Below are 19761 nucleotides of genomic sequence, written 5' to 3' on the forward strand. Positions count from 1 at the left end.
TCCAATCTCGAGGGCCTCGATCACACAATTTTTAATCAAATCTCAAACTAGGCCAAAATAGGTTCAGTAAAGAAGAGGCTGTTTGAAGCTTGAGACGCCGCACATATACAAAATATATGCAAAATAAATGTCTGAAAAACTGCAGAGGACGCATCAAAAGATAATTAATAGTAGCTGGAAAAAGATGACCGAGGCCACACAGATGTGTGATTTTGGCCAACGAGTCCAGATCTTGGACTGTGCAATTTACACCTTTCCGGCATACTGAAAGGACATCTTGGGTGAAAAACATTTTCCAATGATGATTAGAATCACATTGGTTCTCAAATGGTTCATGACTGACAAGCCAATTTGTGTCGCCAAGGAATTGAAAGACTGGTGGAACGTTCCGACAGAGGTTTGGTGACAGTGTTAAAAACACTGACATGTACCTGAGACACTTTGAAGAGTAGTCCAGCAACCAATAAAAGTTATTTGGCCTGCCAGAATACTGTGGAACTGATTCTTTTATGTGTGTCTGTTGGTATTACTGCATATTTTGTCTCATGGAAGCAAGGACTGGACAGCAAGTCTGCCCCACAGTTTATTAGTTTTCTAGAGCGATTTTTTTCCTTTGCTGCGTTTCACATATTTATATATCATTTAATGGCTGTTGTAATGCAGGTTTTGAAGATGGAAGATTAATGCCCTACAAATGCCATTTGAAATGGATGCAGGTTTTAAGCCATCATTAAAAAAGATATTGTCACCAAGTGTGAACATCTTCAATGGTAGGGATCAGGGTATTTGTAAAGTTGCAGCTCTTCACCGTACTGGCAGTATCTTAACTAATTTAGATACATTTCGCCACGTGATACAATCCATCAACATCTCTCCCAACAGAAGGCAACAATCATTTCAAGCCATCAACTTGACATAACTGCTCTGCCACTTGGGTATTGTTTGACACTTGTACCATATGATTAGTGAATATGTGTGTGACTTATTTATAGCATTCATTATTGCTAAATAATCTGAGACTGTCACAGAGTTCCTGTGCAAATCAGGTGCCCTGTATATCCTCTCAGATGAGACTGGAATTAACAGTGAAGCTGACTGTTTGTTGCAGACTCTTAGACAGCTAGTAACTCTGATCCTCTCTGGACAGCCTGTAGAAGACAGCTAGCAATGTTGTCGAATTCTTGTGTGAAATGACAATATTAACTCTGCTACAAACTCATTTGACTGGAGATCGTTAGTTTTGTGCGGGCAGCTTGAAAGGAATTAATGGTGTTTCCATACTTAGAATTATATTCTACATGATGTACTATGCAGTGCCATGCACAGAATATTAAAAACAAGAATGTACAGTTTGTGTGCACAGCTATTGTGAAATGCAGCTCATTCAAGTGTAACATCTGAAATGTACCCTTGTTTCAAGCCTTTGTCTTTGACACACAATATTCATCTACAATATAAGTGTAATTACTTCGATGCAGGAAACTAGCCCAAAGTTGGTTCTGACAAAACTACTAAGGGATTTAGCATGGAAAATGAGATAACAAGTGTTCTGTCATTTCCTGGCAGAAAGCCAATTGCACCCCACGCTGTAGGCGGTGCCAAAGCTACAGCTGTTTTTGCCTATCTGAGAGGGCAAAGGTATTGAGGGCAGAGACCACACCGGCACCGCTTGAAATCATCGAGCTAATGTCCACAGTAAATGGAAGTCAGTCTGTCAAGGAGCAGCAGAACTGACTGGACTTTGAGGTGTTTGCCCCTGGAGCCAAGTTACAGATGGCAGCTGACAACACGACTGAGACAGGAGGAAAGATGTGTCAGCGTTATCTTTGTTTCACAGAAGTCTGTTCCTGAAGTGCACAGACAGGGATAGCACCTTGTGCTGTGTTGTCTCTTGCATACATAGCCTCCCAAGGGTCAGTACGAGTGTTATTTTCTCCGAAACTGTATGGCTGACTGTGTACTAACAGGAAATAGAACAGGCACTAGTGCAATGGAACTCGCGTGGACAGCAAGTCCTTACAAGTTGACCATGTATCATTACTGTCTTCAGCTGTTCTATGTAAAGATGGCTCTGCTTGGTTGTTGAGTAAAGATAAATATGCTACTGATTCAAGTTACTATTTTATTATTCCATTTTGTCTCTGGAGAGTTTTGAGCACATTGTACTACAGCTAGATTTCTTTTGTCTAGGACATAGTGTAAATTAATTCAACCATTTTGATATCATTGTTGATCCTGTATTTACGAAGAAGACAGGTGAAAATTTGTCCCAGATTGCGATTCAAACCCGGATTTCCTCCTTAACGTGCATTGTCATCTTGACTGCCTTGGCTATCCTGAGCCACTTCATATCATATCAATTCCTATCTTGTTGTATACAAGCAGCATCCATGTCTATTCTTCTCCTGCTGGCAGTTCACATGGATTCCCACAGGAGTTTGCACATCACACACACACACACACACACACACACACACACACACACACACACACACACACACACACACACACAAATCAGCATCACCTAGTGAGGAATGACTGCTAGTCAGACACAGGAATGATCATTTAGGAAACTGTACAACTTGTTGGGTGTTTGAGGAGAGCTGTGGTGAGTGTCTTCAACCCATGGTGACATCAAAGTGAAAGCACGTCCAGACGTCATGGGGATGGGCGACCACCCCACATTACAGACGTCCGATACAATAGGTTGGACAGATCGGTAAAACGGAACAGGCAGCGAACTGTGGTGGAAGTGACATCAGACTTTAATGCTGGTGTATGTTAACACACAGTGCACCAAACACTCCTAATGATGGGCCTCCACAGCCAATGACCCGTGCATGTGCCAATGCTAACACCATAACATCACGAAATACAACTGAAATGGGCATGTGACCATCGGCTCTGGATGTTGACGCAGTGGCGAAGTATTGCATGGTCTGATGAATCCCAACGACTTCATATCCGCGCAGTCTGAGGCACCTTGTCATGGTTCACGCAGCTTGCCCCCCCCCCCTCGGAGGATCGAGTCAACCCTCACGCGCGCGCTTCTGTGTGTGTGTGTGTGTGTGTGTGTGTGTGTGTGTGTGTGTGTGTGTGTGTGTTTTTTTCCTTAGCGTAAGTTAAAGTTTGATTAAATCGTGTATAAGTCTAATTCCCAAAAATTACTTCTTCATCATACCAGTGGGAGGGTGTGAATCCATCTTTCAGGGGAACAGCTCCTTGACACCTATACCGTGGAATGAACACAACCTGGCATTATGCTCCTTATGCTATGGGGGACATTCGCATGGACATTCATGGGTCCAGTGGAGCTCATGCAAGGCACCACAACAGCTAAGGGGTATCTTAACACTGGTTGCAGATCACACACACCGCGATCAGATTTCCCAACAGCAGTAGCATTTTTCAGCAAGATAATGCACCATGCCATAAAGCCAGAACTGTGATGGAGTGCTTCAAGGAATAGAGTGGCAAATTCAAATTGATGTGCTGGCCCCCCAGCTCTGTACCCAACTGATATCATCTGGGATGTGACTGAACAAGATGTGAGAGCTCATTGCCTCCTCTCCGGAATTTATAGTGTTACCTGTGCTGAAGGTGGACCTATCGTAGGCACTGAACTCTGTTAGTTGTATTTTGCTTTCATTTAGCAAGTCTTTAGATGCTGTTCTTGTATCTTAGGCACAGGGTTTTCTCTGATTAAAAGATTTGCTGTATTCATTGTCTGTTATTTAAAGATTGTCTGTTGAGGTTCTACCATTACTGTGCACATTTTAATAAATTTTATCATTTGTCTGGAATTCTCTTGGTGATTCTGCTGTTAATAAATTGTGGATTGTGATAAACATGTACACCCTCACAAGCCTCAATCACTTCCAGTACTCAGCCTATGCTGCTGCTAAGTCTACCATATCGCATGGACAGTTTTCAATCCTATAAAAAAATGTACTACTGAACAATATCAAATGTCCTGTGAAGGACTTAGTACAAATTATTCTAGACTCAAATCGCACTTGTTTTGAGAACAGTGACAAGGGTTTATGTGGAATCTTAACTTAAGTCTCAAACTCCGAGACACATTGAAGTGATGTGCTGGACAAATCCCTCTAGTCACTATTACCAGTAGATGATTCGTGATGAAGCCACCGCTCCTTTACTCGAGGAGCTCCTCATCTGGCCTCCAAGACTGTGTGGACATCCCTACCTCAGAAAAATCCAAGGTGATATCAGTAATCGAATTAGAGTCCTTCCACACTGAAGACAGTGGCACTAACTACTCAGCTACGGAGTCAGTCCCTAGGGAATTGTTTCCAGAATAAATCTCTCATTAAATCGAGAAGTTTCAAAACAGTGTGCACTTCAATGCAGGGTGAAAGGCACATTCTGAAAATAATTCCCTAGGCCAGAAGCAATTTCTCTGTGATAATCTTCTTTCTGTATTTGCCACTGCAGCTACATGCTAGAGAGCTTCTGCAAAGTTAGGGAAGAGTTACTGGCAGAAATTAAGCTCCACTCTGAAATTTAAAGTATCACTTAATCAAGTAGTGTACAAGGTGGTGTTCATAATAGAATGTGAACATAGAATTATTAATATATAACACAACAGTTCACAACAATGAACACCTGGAAAGAAGCTCTAAAGTTGGAAGGAACGAGTGAGATACACCTTTGGAATTAAGACATTTAGCTTTTAGCTGGAAACTGGAAGGATGCACACAAATGCTGGAGGTCTTGCATGAAATCACAGGAAATACTTGGAGGTAAAATATGGGAAGATAAACAGGACATATAAATACTTCGAAGAATGGGTCTAACTCAGTGGACTAGATAAAGAAGCAGTCAAAGTTACAGAGAGAAATTTAGACCTTGCTTACAAACTAACACAGGACAGGGATGACACACGAGCGATATCATACAAGGTAAATAAAAAGGGACTGCTGAAAGAATTTCAAAAGAGGGAAAGGAAGATTCTCAAGAACATAAATGGATCCCGGACTCTTAAGATTACTGATGGGACTTGAAAAAATAGGGAAAACAAGGAGCTCTGTAAGTACACTGAAAAGATCATGGACCAATGTGGAAACAGGTGAAATTTTGCCAACATCAAAAAAGAATAGACAAAAATCAACTGTGCAATTAAAAAATAATAATAATAAAATCTTCAGTTACATCATAGCATTAAATCCACCTCTAAGTGGGTAGAATGCACAATATCGCAATAGGTCAGTGGTAGTCAACCTGGTCCCAGTGACCTTCTGGTGAGAATTCCGCTTTCAAAAGATTTCTACAAAGATTTTAGTAAGTAATTATTATTTTATGCTATCATTTGCTGTAACTCTGCTTTACGAATTTTATAAAGTTATTTATCTATCCTATCAGTCACCATTTCTGTGGAACCAATGGACGATTAGAAAATTTCACTACTAGCGGAGATACGAAAGTGGGCAGTAGGTAAAAAAAGATTGACTACCCTTGCACTAGATATTCCAAAACAAGGAAGAATTCAGAAACAAAATCAACAGCATAAAATTGTTTAAAGAGAAATTGCTATACAAGAGATCCATATATTATGTTTCCAAGGAGGACAGAAACAAAAGAAATGAAAGAATGAAGAGTTTCTGGAAAGAGAGAAAAAGAAAGGCCAAGAAGCTTACATTGTAAGTCTGTAGTTGGCCAATCTTTCACCTTATTTCTCTACTCGCACTGGTGTCCCACTGCTAGTTGGAATAAGAATGAATAGAAGTGATTTATCCCGTGTTACTTATGAACTTCTTGGATCTCCAAGAAAGCTACACCATGTTGCTAATGGATAAAAGCTCAGAGAATGACTTTAAGAGCAGCTGCAAATCAATACCAAAGTATCCTCAGTTTACTGATGACAGAAGACTTTTTCTCCCCACAACTTTCCGCGCATATTAATGAATGCAGTTTTGGTGTTAACTACATAGCAAGCAAATGAGTTAACACATACCATAGCCCAGTCGGTGAAAGACAATCCCAATAGCCGGCAGCACTGTTGCGAGCTTTCCACTGTAAAGTGCAAACAAAAACAATAGCTGCCTACAGAGAGATCGCAACACTGATGTGTTGTCATGGAAATATATACCAAATCGTTTTACGTGAGTGATTGTGGTAGAGGTGCAAAGAAGCTGCACCAAGCGTACTGCCACTGCCAGGGATATTCTTTTCACTTTCACTAATTCTCCTGCAGATGGTAGCAGTTTACTACACATGGGGAAAACATTAACAAAGACATACAGACCTAAATAGATGTCCACACTTACTGAGCAGTTTGCCCCCCCCCCCCCTCTCTCTCTCTCTCTCTCTCTCTCTCTCTCTCTCTCTCTCTCTCTCTCTCTCTCTCTCTCTCCCACCCCCCTCTGTCTTTCTGTTCCTCATTATCCTATAAAACAGTATGTCATGACCTTTAAAGATTACGATCTGCTTTTATACAAACAAGAATATTTATTATCAAATATCACAACATCAGACATTTATTACAAATTAAAGTCACATTTTACTCCTATTTAGGATTGTTTCTACCTGCTAAACATCAATTGCGTAATAGTTTTCAAAAAGTTACATAGTAATATCTCATTTACAATTCAAAAACTGATTTTTTTTCATTATACCCAAAAACTGTGTGTCAAAAACTATTGAGCACAAAAACAGTTTGTTAAATCATTTTAATCTGAATTACTTTACTAGTAGCTTAGATTATATACCTCCATCTTTATTTACAAATTTGCCTCATGGAATTATGACAGGACACAAATGTCTAGATTTCTGGGTTTGAATTTATGCATGATGTACTGCAAACTTCAGTCCACAATGTATACTGAACTCATAATTAAAATCACCCTTCCAATGTTATTCATGCATGGATGAAATTAAATGTACAAAATTACTTGAACCATGTTGTTTTCTAGTTGCACTACACACTAGAAGCCCTTTTGATAAAGCCACTGCTCCACAGGTAAATAAACATCTCCTTTGATTTTTATTAAGCAGCAGACCTCATGGACCATTGTAATAACAGGTTTCTTTACAACAGATTCCAGATGCTCTCTCAATTCACGTTCCATCAGCTGAAACAGGATATAAACATTCATGAACATAAAATTAATGTTGTTCCTATGCAATATTAATAACGTAACTAATCAAAGGCATAAAGCAATTATTAATAAAAGATGTATGCAATGAAATAATGCTTTTTTGTTCTTTCCTCAAACCACCAAACTAAATAATAAAATAGGTTTTATAAAAAAAGAGAGATTAAAAAAGAACTTTTTTTATGTGTGTGTCTACAGTTCCTGCTGTATTTTAACAGCTCTTGCACCAAATATTAGTTTAAAAAAAAATTGCATTACACATCAAAATATTTCTTGTAATGTAAACACAAGAAAGACATACAAAATCATGCCATTGGTTATTCAACAGATCTATGACTTTAAACAGCATGTATCCTATGTGAACTAAGTTTGCCTTTGACAAAAAAACAGTGGATTGCGATTAAAAATTTTCGCTTCTAGAACAAAGAGCAATCCTGTTTGTGACACAGTAGGTACGTGGACAGAAAATTCCCTCTGGCTGCTACTTTCACCCACAAACTCTTTTTACACAGTACAGGAATGTAATACAAATGTTATTAACGGAAGAACTGAATTTTACATAAAATACTACTGCACTTTTGTTATGGTACGAAGTACAACAATGACTTATGTCAGATGTAAAACAATTAAAAATATTTATACTTGTCAGTGAATAAAATACAACAGATACATACCCATATGTCGCCTTGGATATTGCGAACTACAGTTATACGCCGCTGTCCTCTGAACTGAATATTCAGATACACTGGCAGCATGTAGTTCTTATTCCGTTTTACAAAATATGGTAGTGATAAAGCAGCATCTAAACAAAAAGTCATATTAGACCAACTAACAATGTTCAATGTATACTACAAATGACAAAAATTGTTTATAATTCAGAGTTCATCTGACAACATATGTACATCATTCTGTTACAAAACAGTTAGGGGCCTATGTCACTGCTACAACCATCTGGTGCATTACTGCATCTCTGTTGACGAAAACTAAACTACTGATACTCTTCTGACTGGACAGTGACAAAAAATGTAAAAATGCACATATTTCTCGTTTGTTGTCTTTGTGCAAGCAAAAGTAAATATTTACATTTCTAACTACCTAGCAGAAACTTAAATAATTATATGCGATACACAGAACATTGCTGCAGCGTTATAACGAAGTACACGAACGTTACTGACAGCTGATAGCTTTCACATTTCAGTCAAATCCGATCCTCAACTGAATCAATGACACAGAATAAGAAGCCTGCTTTTGCTGTCAAGTAGCATACACAGATCACACAGATTGAGCTCGCTTTGTATTTTATAGTAATCATGGGGCTTTGTACAAAAGCAGTTTTCGAAAAATGGTTATGACACTGTTACAATATAACATTTCTTCGCGTCAAACAGTCACTTGATCACATTTGCCGTACGCTTTCTATTATCATTCCTAAAATACGTATGTCACAGTTCCTTGCTCGGCTCTGTATTAAAATTTACCTGAAGGTGGTTTCCAGCCAGATGGATAATCTGCCTTCGGCTTTGGCTGCGGTACAACTTTTGGCCCCAAAAGTCTTTCTACCCATTGCCATTCCTCGGGTGAGCTGGAGATTTCAAAGCCCGTATACAATTCCTTGGGGCCTTCCTCGGAACTAGATCTATACGAGGAATTTCTAAATAGGACCTACGAAATAAGATTTTTTTTCACAAAACATGCCTCTGCGTTAATCCAAGTTAAATCTGAGATGTCTTAACATATTTATGACAGTTGTATCGGTGATCAATCTGCAATTCATATGTAAATATAGCAATATTATTGTATTTAAAACATAAAGACTTCGGAAAGAAAGTAATGTATTACCATGCGAAGGGAGGGTGACGTTTTAAGGCGACTGACATCTCGGTAAAGACCATAATGCCCGCACAAACACGAGTTTGGCGTAAATAGCGTAGTACAGCTCCTAATACCCACTCTGAGGGCTGCCATATTCGTGTTAGGGGTGTTACGCTTAGCGTCGTCATTCTTTTTGCTTTAGTCCAACATGGATGTAGGGCGCAAGTGCACAGTGCAGCATCGTACGCGCTAATGTTTCGTTTAAATCCCCTAAATCTCAAGTAATACATTGATTTTTGTGTTTATTGTGAACTTTAGTCTAGCATGCGGATTATAATCATCCGACAGAGTGTGTAACTTTATGTAGTACAGTGAAATTCCTGATAATATATGTCTCTCGCAAGCTACGTGATTTTCTTCGCATAGGTGGCGCTAAATAACATGAAACAGGGAAGGTGATAGCGGTGTGTGTTCCCTATGCCTATATTTCAAAACGTTTTTTCGTGAAGTATATGAAATAGGCACTTGAATTTTAATGTTTCGAATGCAAAAAGAGGTATGTACATTCTACTGAAATGAACAATTTGAGACTTCGCAGCAGTGAAATGCACGAAAACATACTTCAAAAATTAGTGAAATTCGGGACTTTGCGTTCGTGTTTTGTTTGTCAATTAGTAAAGTTTTTGTGTTGCCTTACCCTTTAAGGTGTCTTTGTCATTGACTACTTGTGCTGCGGGAGTAAAGCTTGGATCACTATGAAACAATAAAACTAAATTAAAAAGTTGTACATTATTAACGATTAGTTGCTTGACGAATTGCCCTGCATGCATATTTAGCACTTTCGTAGTTGTAACGCGGAAAATTAGTGGCTTGACAATAAACTGTAGTATGTATCGACGACCATTTTTTTTAAAATTGATAATACAGAAAATTTATAAAACCGTCGAATGAAACAGTAGGAAATCCCTCTGGCTGTTCTTCGCGCGGGTATAATGTTTTTTTACATTTTTTTAGAATATAATTTACAGACTTATCATATCTTTCTTCCGTCACATAATTTGTCTCCTTCTGTTTAATGTCGTGGCTAAACGAAACTCTATTCTTCCCATAAAAATTATGCTTTTCTAAAAGTGCCCTGTACAGTAATTGCAAATTATTGTAAATTATTGTAAATCTTGTCATCTCGCTTGCTCGGTGTCCTATTTCTTCTGAAGTTTGGCGTTTCGGAATTTTCGCTGTGTGAGAAACAGCTGCTTAGTTAAAACTGTAGATATTTTTATTTTTCTCGTCATTGGACCTGAGAATGTCATCTAACCTATTTATTCTTGCACTGATACTGTGTTTTGGCGATTAATTGTATGCATGCAATATTATAGTAGTGGTAGTTGCATTTTCTGCAGTTTTGTAGCTTGGTTTTTCTGCAGTTTGACAGAAACCCTGCAACTTTTTTTCTAGTTGAGCTTCATTTAAAATCCTGAATTGGCTAAACTTTTTTTCAGACTTAGTTGTAATATTACTTTTAAGCTTTTAATATTCAAAGTATTTCCAGGTATCAGATTTTTCTTTTTCATATTTTGTAGGCCAGCCAATATGCTGCTATGTTGTGCATATATAGACAGACCTCTTTGACAAACATTATATAGTGAGAAAGCAAAACCAAAAGGGGAACTGTGCACATCCATATTGATAATAATAAATTAAAAAGTTGAAAACACATATGGTAGTTTAAAAACACTCAGCCATGTTTGGAGCCCTTTCTAGACTCTGAAACTTGTTGTGAACTCTAACAACATATGAGAGTAGTGCAGTGTCATTGAAATGTATCAGGTAATGTATAATCTACCATTATTATGTATGGACGCCACCAAGAATTCAGTTAAATGAAGCCTTTAACTTCAGAATTTTTTCGCAGATGCTGTCAAAAGGATCTTTCTGGAATTTTTTGTTTTATGATAAGAGGTTGCCCTTGCACTATTTACTGTCATGTAGCTCCCATTATGATTAATTATGATTCAGTACTGCCAAACATAAATTATAGATGTTCTTTCTATGTATTAGGAATTAATCTATGCTTCCATCCTATCATGCAGACTCTTTTTGTTTCGTATGTTACAGATATTTTATATTTTATGTAAACTCCTGTGCAGAAATGTTAATGGCTCAAAGCAGTGAACCTCTTCTCAAATATTCCCGTACAACTCCAAGTTGGAACTTGAATTCTTTGGTTCATCGGTCAGTTTGCGCATATTATCTCCCCTTTAATATTTGAGACTGTGCTAGCTCAAAAATCCTCACCCTTGTTATTATTAAATCAATGTTTCATTTGTGTTAAAGAGGGAATCAGTTTATTCAAAAATGTGTTCCTTTTAATACAACTATTGAAATTGTGGAATAATAAAACCACAGAAAAAAAATTTATTTCCATGAAAATGCTCTTTTATCAAACCTGGCTTAATAACTGTAGCTATTATGTAAATACGATCACATGTTCAGCATGGTGGATGTAGTCTTCATTTGTGTACTACATATGCTTACCGCAGGAGTGATGTGTGCTCCTAAAACACATGATGCATTCTGTATGAATATTTGACAAAAACGTTAGGCTGTCATCTTGGTTTACATATTCTGATCTTGTAAAATCCAAAAGCTTCCCTTCTTTCTTGAAATGAGTATATTATGTGTTCAGTGTAACTTATATGATAAAAGCAACATAAGTGTTCTTTCTTGTTGACAAAGAATTATTTTTTCCTTGTCCTAGTAATGATTGTTATCTTCAGAGCTTCCTATACAACAGTTAAGATAATGTGTATACAAGCAACGTTGTTCCCCAAGTACTGACATTTGGTTCTTTAGAAAACCAGAATTCAAAACTAGTGTTGTGTAAGAGTATTTATATTGAGGTGCTCCCACTTAATATTCTCCATCAGTTCCGTACATGATCTTTGTAACTGTTTAGTTTTGTGCCTTGACCCCAAACTATAACAAAATTCATTCTACTAGCTTTCTTAATTGTTGTGATGGTTCGTGTGCTTATAGACTACCACTCTCCACCCTTCTTAAGCATTTTGATATAATAATTTGGAACTATTGTCAGCTGTTCACTAAAATTACTCTAGAAGAATAATGAGCTTGTACATTGCAGGCAGTTTCCCAGGAATTGCATCAATTAATGTAATATTAAAGATTACGTTTTTCTCTTTTTGTAGGTCACTTAATTACCCAGCCTTTTGCAGCAGAACAGAACCAGTGACAGTTAGTAAATGATAGTGTTCTTGTCTATGTCCCCTTAAAGAACAACGCTTTCACTCACACACTTGTGACAATAGCTGAGCAGGGGTCGCTTAACAGCTTGGTGAGTCGTGTAGCAGGAGAGATCTTGTACTCCAACTGTAGCTATAAGGCAGTCGTGTGACACAGCAATATAAGTTTTAATGTTTTCAGTAGTGCCTTGACACACCCATAATTCATGTACATGTGAGGTATAGGTTCAGTACATCAGTTTAAGATTGCTTTCATATTATGTAAGAAAACTTTGGTATAATGGGTCCACTTACACAGGGTTTTCCTGTCATTGAAACAGATGCTTATTTGCGGAGTAACTGTGTCGATTCAGAGCTGAATAATGTGTGTTCACTTCATTGTACGTGCCTGATGTGATTACTCAAGATTGTTCACACTGTTTCAGGTGTCTATGCTAATGACTGACAGGGGAGATGGCAGCACGTGAAAAAAAGCCAGCTGCAAGCAAACAGTTGGGAAACCGTAGAGATGCTGACAGTAGCAAAGCTTCGTTGACAGTTTCGACTATTAAGAAATTTAATAGTTTGGCTGATGCAAAGAAGGACCTGCTGAAGCTATCGGAGGATGTAGCTTCAGCCACAAAGAAACCAATACCTGGAGTAAGCATGTCATTATTGTGAATAACTCTTGCAGATTTATGTTTTGGTATCTTACATAGCTAAGCTTAAGTATATAAAACAAGTCAAAATGCACATCTAGTAATGCAAGAAGTGGAAAAGTTTCAGAAATCTGTTTTTTTTTTTTTTTTTTCACTCAAAAACTGTCATTTGCAATAAGCTCTGTGGAGACTTTCCTGGGTTCCTGATTAGTTATAAGTACATTTATTTTGTTAATTACTAGAAATTGCAGATTTATGCACTGAAAAAAAGTTTAGCTAATAATCTTCTGTTTCATTGGACGTCTTACGTCATCACCATCTCCTCCTGCACGTTTTAGGCTTTGCCTGTTACTACATCGACTTAGAGAGATTAGTCCAAGTCCTTCCATCTGGCTTTGGGTCTCTTCATCCTGTCGGTTTGTATTTGTAAAGTATTTTTTGAAGTCTGTCATGTATGTTGCTACATGCCTGAAAAGTCTCATTTCCATACTCCGGATTTTTAGTGGTTTTTTTTTTTTTTTTTTTTTTTTTTTTTTTTTTTTTTTTTTTTTTTTTTTTTTTTTTTTCGCTTCTGTACATTACAACTAGGAATGACTGTGTTTCGTAAAATTTCAGAATTCTCTCTTTTCTTACTTTTCTTTGCAAGGTTCATGTAGTACTACCATTAAGTTAAAATTTTTCTATCTTATGCTCAAAAAAATTTCATCTTTATGTGATACATTGCATCCCAAGTGTTTAAATTTACTTGCTGTCCTATTTTCCCATTTGGATCTAATTTTGTTTCTTCCATAAAAACTATTGCCTTTTTTTTTTTTTTTTTTTTTTTTTTTTTTTTTTTTTTTTTTTTTTTTTTTTTTTTTTTTTAAAAAAAGCAGGTGTCTGTAAGTTGCATGAAGATCAGATCCCTTGTAGTTAAGATACTGCTCTTAGTAGGTTATTCCCACTGTTAGTAATTATTTACTCAGTGATCTGCTGATGACATTGTCAGTATGTAGTCTGGTTGTTCAAAGTTGAAAGAGTAAGACGTTAGTTCATTTATCCTTTTCAAAAACATTTGCTTTATGTAGATCTTAATTAAAAAGCATGGGTGATAAACTGCATCCTCAGTAAACCTAGGTTCATACTCTCTCTGTTTTGATTATTTTTGCCTGCAGTAGATATGACTCTTCATACATACTTCTTATAACATTTAATAAATTTTTAGGTAAACCTCAGTTGTTAAGTTCCTGGAAGAGCATGCCTCTTTTAATGTGTTCTTACTATTTTCCAAAAGATTACCTACTGACACATGATTGATACAAAAGTGCCCAAGCAGTATATGTATAGGTACTGATTTTTTGGGGAAAAAAAAGACTCCCAGGAGAACATCTTGATAATCTAGCAAACTTTTTAGACTGTGATGTTTTTAATTACTTAAGGAGTAACTGTTGTATCTTACTTTATTAATGTAACTCCATTTTAGAACACATGGGGGTGGCAGAGACTAAATGTCAAAAGAATGTAGTAAGGGACGAGTGAGAAGGAGAGAAACAATACAAATTGCCTGAGGAAAAATATTGATAGCTGTATAAGATGAACTTCATCTCACTCTTACAATATTTACTTAGCTCCTTAGGTGGTATTATTCTGCAACGTATTTGAATTTAATCAGTTAAAGAATTGTACGAACATAATTTGTAGTTTGGCATTGGTAGAAAGTGGGAGAAAAAATATGCAAGCAGATGGTGAAAGGTTGTTCTAGGCAATGCTAATTAGAGGTATTGTGTAAGTTTTGAAAAGTCTGAAAGCCTGTGTGGTAGTGGAGTTTTTGGGGAAGAAAACAAAAACTCAATGAGACAAATACGTGATAGGTAGCAAAAGACAGAAAACAGTGAGGAGAAATTGGCAAATAAGAATAATTGAGGGAGCAAATGCCTGAGATGAGGGGATGTGTTGAAAGCCAGAACACACAGAAACACAACAAAGGGCAAGGGGGATGAAATTGGAAGGAAATAACAAAGTTAAATGGTACAGTTACAGTTAATACTTGAGAAGTTGGAATAATATTGAAAGATTATAAGATAAATTGGAAAATTACTAAGAAAAGAGTGAAAATGAAATTTAATCAGATGAAAAGTTAGTCAGTAACACCCAGAGATATAAGTAGGCAGGTGGCACAGAAAACGATGGAGAATGATAAGTTAATATTTGGTGCTCTATTTGTATCCTATTTAAGTAATTTTATGATGCATTGATTCAAAGTTCTGAAGCTCTCTTTAATATCTAGTGAGAAGTATAATTTCGATCAGAAATAAACTGGTATTCATTACATTTCTTTATCTCTTTCATATCCACTTTTTTTTTTTAGTTTTAAGTTAATGCACAGTTTGCTATGGACTATGTAAGTATAAAAGCAATTTAAAAATGGTGTAGAGTACTGAGCTGTCGTTAGCTTACTTGCCGATTAAACATTAGTGTTGACTTTGACCCATAGAGTGTGAGTAGGAGTGTAAAATATTTGCTGTTAAAGTATGCTATCTCAGTAAAGGTCTTCAGTAGTTGACTGAAGGCCTGATGATCAAGATGTGCTTTGGAATTTGAAATTACTAGTAAAATATAATATTGTATGCCAGGAAATATAGTTGTCATTCTAAGCTTTCGATTCTACAGTGTACATACATAGTTTTGGCAGCACTTTAACAGATTTGATGTAAATTGTATCAAAAGGAAAATTCAACCAAGAAAGCTGTTAAATTACAGTTGACTGTGGCTGACCAGTACGCATCTGAATGAGGTGAAATTCCTAGTTCTACTGACAGGAACACTTAAATGAACATCCATTCATTTATATTTGTTCACCATTCTTCTTTCTTGTCTAATTACATTATACTGTATGTGTGTTATAAATTTTAATTAATTGTCATATAACCACTAATTAAGAATAAAGACAATTTTTATTAAAAATTGTAATTCAGTGTTTATTAATTAATATTTCCATTTGTTAAGATGTATAAAGAATTTAAATAAAAGAAAAAAGAAGTGTTCCTACAAAAACTTGTACACTATACACTCGGCTACAGACAACTACATTCTTGCTCCACATTCTTTAGTATTTAATACAGTTAAACATTCGAACAATCCATAAAGTATTTTTTTTAGAATTGCATTGTACTGCTTTAGGAAATTGATCGGCATCACTGATCTTCAAATCCTGTAAGTGAGGAGGGCAGAGCAGTCTGTTAGGTCCCCTTGTTTCGTAAATATCTCATACCATTGTACATCAGACTCATGTAGGAGCATAAATTTCCAAAATTCAAACTAAAAAGACCAGCGATGTGAGTAGACAAAATAGATTAGAATGGACTTCAGGCAGTAAGACTGTCTTCTACTCCCTTCAATGGCTTACCAACTGTACCTTAGAAACTGATAGGTGAAAGTGGTACAGAGAACTATTTTAATAAATTCAGTTAATATCAGTTTAAAATTATATTCTGTAAAAACTTGTATTATATACATGATGTCCCAGAAAAATGCCAACAACGCTTATGATGTGCAGAAAGGCACACTGACCAGTTTTCAAGAAGGAACCTGAATCCAGAAACGCATAGCTTGGGCACTAAAAAGTGATGAATTCTGAGTTGATTTGCATTCCACATTACGTCAATAAATGCAACTTAAGTAGTACATTGACCAGTTTACATTACAAACGAGCTGCGAGCTGTTTACCTCCTATGTCATTGCTGAGCACATGAGCTAGTACATGCTGTTGTCTTTGAAGTATTTCAATTGCTTCATAAACTCGAGTGATAAGGTGCACCACTGATGTTACTGGGCTGCAGTGCAACGTGCTCTTCATAGATGTCAGATCTGCCGTCCTGGAACTGGTCCACATCTACCAGTCAATCAGCTGGGATGTGGTTCCACACACCCACATCAGTGGGTGCTGGAGCTCGGTTGTGTTGCAGTCGCATGTCCACCCGAACATTTAGTCGCACTACATCCAATAGGGTAGGTAAAACAGCTTTAATAAATGTGAAATAGATTGGTCCAGTTAATCTGTTTGGCAGTAGATATTGCCCAATGATAATGGTCAACAATTATCCCAGCCAGATGTTAATATGGACCCTGTGTTGGTAATTTTGTATCACTTGTGCACCCGGATTTTCATCCGCCCAAATTTACATGTTGTGCAAGTTTAAAATGCCCCTTCACATGGGAATAGCTTGAAGCTCAGGAACTGTGGGTGGACTGTGCATTGTTGTAAATACCACTGTGCAAACTGTACCCTTTGTGGATAGTCCTCCTCCCTCAATGACTGGACTGTGTGCAGATGGTATGGCTGGAGCCAGTGTTCATGGGTATCGTGCCACACAGCACTTTTACCCATGTGCAGTGCTTATGCCACATGCCAACTGCTGGAGGCTGGGTTTTCTTCGAACATTGTCAGCATGTGCTCCTCCAACTGTAGTGTTCAAGAAGAGTGTGGACAACCCGTATCATGTTTAAACACCTAGCACAGGACAACAGTAGACTGGGGGTAGTATTCGCAAGTGCCCAGCACAAAGTGCTACTACTTTACTGTACATCGGATACACCCCATGCAGAAAATACTTAAGTGCAACTTTCCGGCTTGTCTGAGGTGACAGCGAATGTGAAATGAAATAGGGTACATCTGTTTGGAAAACATTCTGCATACAACCTTGCAGTAGAAGTAACTCTCCCATTGCTGTTCTCTGTGCCGTATGCAGACACCATATCAAACATTTCCACAACTTTGTACTGGTACATATCGTGTTGATGTTAACGTTACTGCACTGGCAGACCACACAACGTCTGCAGTGGGATGCACACAAGGGCTGTGTGGAGGAAGGTAGCACATGCATAGGAATGTTATTAGGTCCAGGTCATCCATTCGAAGTACATAGATGCTAAAGGGTTGCATACCTTCAGTATTTAGGCAGTAAAGCAAATTGGAACAAACTGTCACAACCATTCATTCTTATACTTTCATACTCTCCAGCATCCAAGCCATTTGTTTCTGGATATGGGTTCCTTCTTGCAAACCAATCAGTTTGTGTGTGTGTGTGTGTGTGTGTGTGTGTGTGTTTGTTTGTTTGTTTGTTTGTTTGTTTGTTTGTTTGTTTTCAAATGTACACTAGCTAATAAAAAAAAATAAGTTTCAGTGAATAGGAACTTTTGTGTTAATTTTAATAGAAAATTGTAATAAAGTTCTAAATTACTGGCTTACGGAGAGGACTAGATGTAGAGAATTTGAGAAAGATTTGAAATTGAACAAGGACAGGTGAACACTGTGAACAAAAGGAACCATAACTGAAGAAAGAATGAGGAATGAGTAACAAGTGGGGACCCAAAAAAGGAAAGTATTTAAGTGGGAACAAGATTGACCTAAAGAGACAGGGAATGACTGCTATTCAGAAGTCTTTCCTCGGTCCTTTCATTCAGTTTAGTGAACCATTCCTTTGGGACTGTTCCCCATCTCTAGTTCCATCCTCTGGGAATTGTAATTCAGTGTTTATTAATTAAAATTTCCATTTGTTAATATGTATAAAGAATTTAAATTAAAGAAAAAAGAAGTGTTCCTTCAAAAACTTGTACACTATATACTCGGCTACAGACAACTACATTGTTGCTCCGCATTCTTTGGTACTTAATACAGGTTAGATTGTGGAGAACATTCCGTTTGTGAAGGGAAACGAAGATGAAAGGGTAGGTGTCAGAGAGCAATAGATTGAAGACAGTACACTGGTAAGCACTGTGCCAGCTTCAATGTAGAACTGATAGAGCCAACTGAGAAGAATAGGTGGCTTTGGGAGGAAGAGTGGAAAGAATACTGCAGCTAAGATATTGGAGGGTTATGGAAATAATGATGATGATAAGGAACTGAGCAAATAATGACATTTTACCACTAGGAAAAAAGTAGTGCAATGAACACACATTTGTTTGTAAAAGTATATAGTTTAACATGTTGCTCTCCTTCCGATGTAAGATTTATCAAGACTAGGATTTATTAAGTAACTAGTAGAGGGTGGGTATTTAAAACTGTTGTACAGCAGGAATGATTGGGGCATTCTTTGGAACTGACTTAAATATATCGAAATTAGGGTACAGTGCATCAAACATTTTAAATAGATTTATCATTCATTTAAAACTCATCTACGTGGACTAAATTTCAGTCAAATATAAACAAAATCTTGTAGTTTAAGAATATATGATGTGGTAGAGTAATATGTAAGAATTACAGACTGATATGAATTTCAGTTAGGTTGTTGCCCCAGAGGACACTTCAGTTTCAACGATAGAAGCCTTGGGAGTGTGATGTTGTAGACAAGGAGATTAGGAAGGTGCTAGTAGGTGGTGTGGGAAGCATATCAGGGTGTTCTTGTTGCTTCCTAGGTTGGCCATACAAATCACAGTTAGTCTTGGTCCTTACCACTTAGCCGCCTCTACCTTCCTTGGTCCAAGTATTCTTCTCCAGCTAGTCCCAACACTCGTATCATCCCTGAGCATGTCAGGCAGTCTCAGTAGTGGTCTTCCTCTCCGTCTGTTGCCTTTGATGTCCCTCCACGACTTGCCTGTTATCTGGTCTTTTTGATGCATTATATACCCGTACCATGTCAGTCTCATCTCTCTAGTCACAGCCACAATGGCCAGCATTTTGCACAACTCCTGCAATTCATGGTTTTTTTTCTCTAGTGGTCTCCATCGTTGCCCAAAAATCTGTCTTGGAACAGCATTCTCAAATGTCAGGAGTTTCCTATCTTTTGTGTCAGTCCAGGTCTCTGCTCTGTATAGGATGACAGTTTGAATTCCTCTCCTGCAGAACCTAAACTTTGTGGATCCCAATAGAAGCGAGGACTTAAGCAGATTTCAAAGTGCAGACCTTGATCTCTTTCCTGCCTGCATTTTAGGGCTTGACTTGAGAAAACCTTAGCCTTG

At 37.4% G+C, this 19761-nt stretch overlaps 2 protein-coding genes across 2 annotated transcripts in view; one reads left to right on the top strand and one right to left on the bottom strand.

Annotated features, from left to right (window-relative positions):
* Nucleotides 1–6735: 6735 nt before the first annotated feature.
* LOC124716922 (probable 39S ribosomal protein L49, mitochondrial) lies at nt 6736–9115 on the bottom strand. Its single transcript, XM_047243495.1, has 4 exons — nt 8955–9115; nt 8594–8777; nt 7790–7917; nt 6736–7091 (listed from the first exon to the last, which is right to left on the bottom strand). The coding sequence occupies exons 1-4, from the start codon at nt 9078–9080 to the stop codon at nt 6945–6947; spliced, it is 585 nt and encodes a 194-aa protein (XP_047099451.1). The 5' UTR covers nt 9081–9115; the 3' UTR covers nt 6736–6944.
* Nucleotides 9116–9134: 19 nt separating this feature from the next.
* The window catches only part of LOC124716820, a 157108-nt gene continuing 146481 nt past the window's right edge, over nt 9135–19761 (top strand). The window contains exons 1-3 of the mRNA XM_047243371.1: nt 9135–9208; nt 12134–12279; nt 12613–12826. Of these exons, the coding sequence (XP_047099327.1) occupies nt 12641–12826 (186 nt within the window). The 5' untranslated portion in view covers nt 9135–9208; nt 12134–12279; nt 12613–12640. The remainder of the gene's footprint in view (nt 9209–12133; nt 12280–12612; nt 12827–19761) is intronic.

Source organism: Schistocerca piceifrons, chromosome 9 (assembly GCF_021461385.2).
Source record: "Schistocerca piceifrons isolate TAMUIC-IGC-003096 chromosome 9, iqSchPice1.1, whole genome shotgun sequence".
Classification (NCBI taxonomy): Eukaryota; Metazoa; Arthropoda; class Insecta; order Orthoptera; family Acrididae; genus Schistocerca; species Schistocerca piceifrons.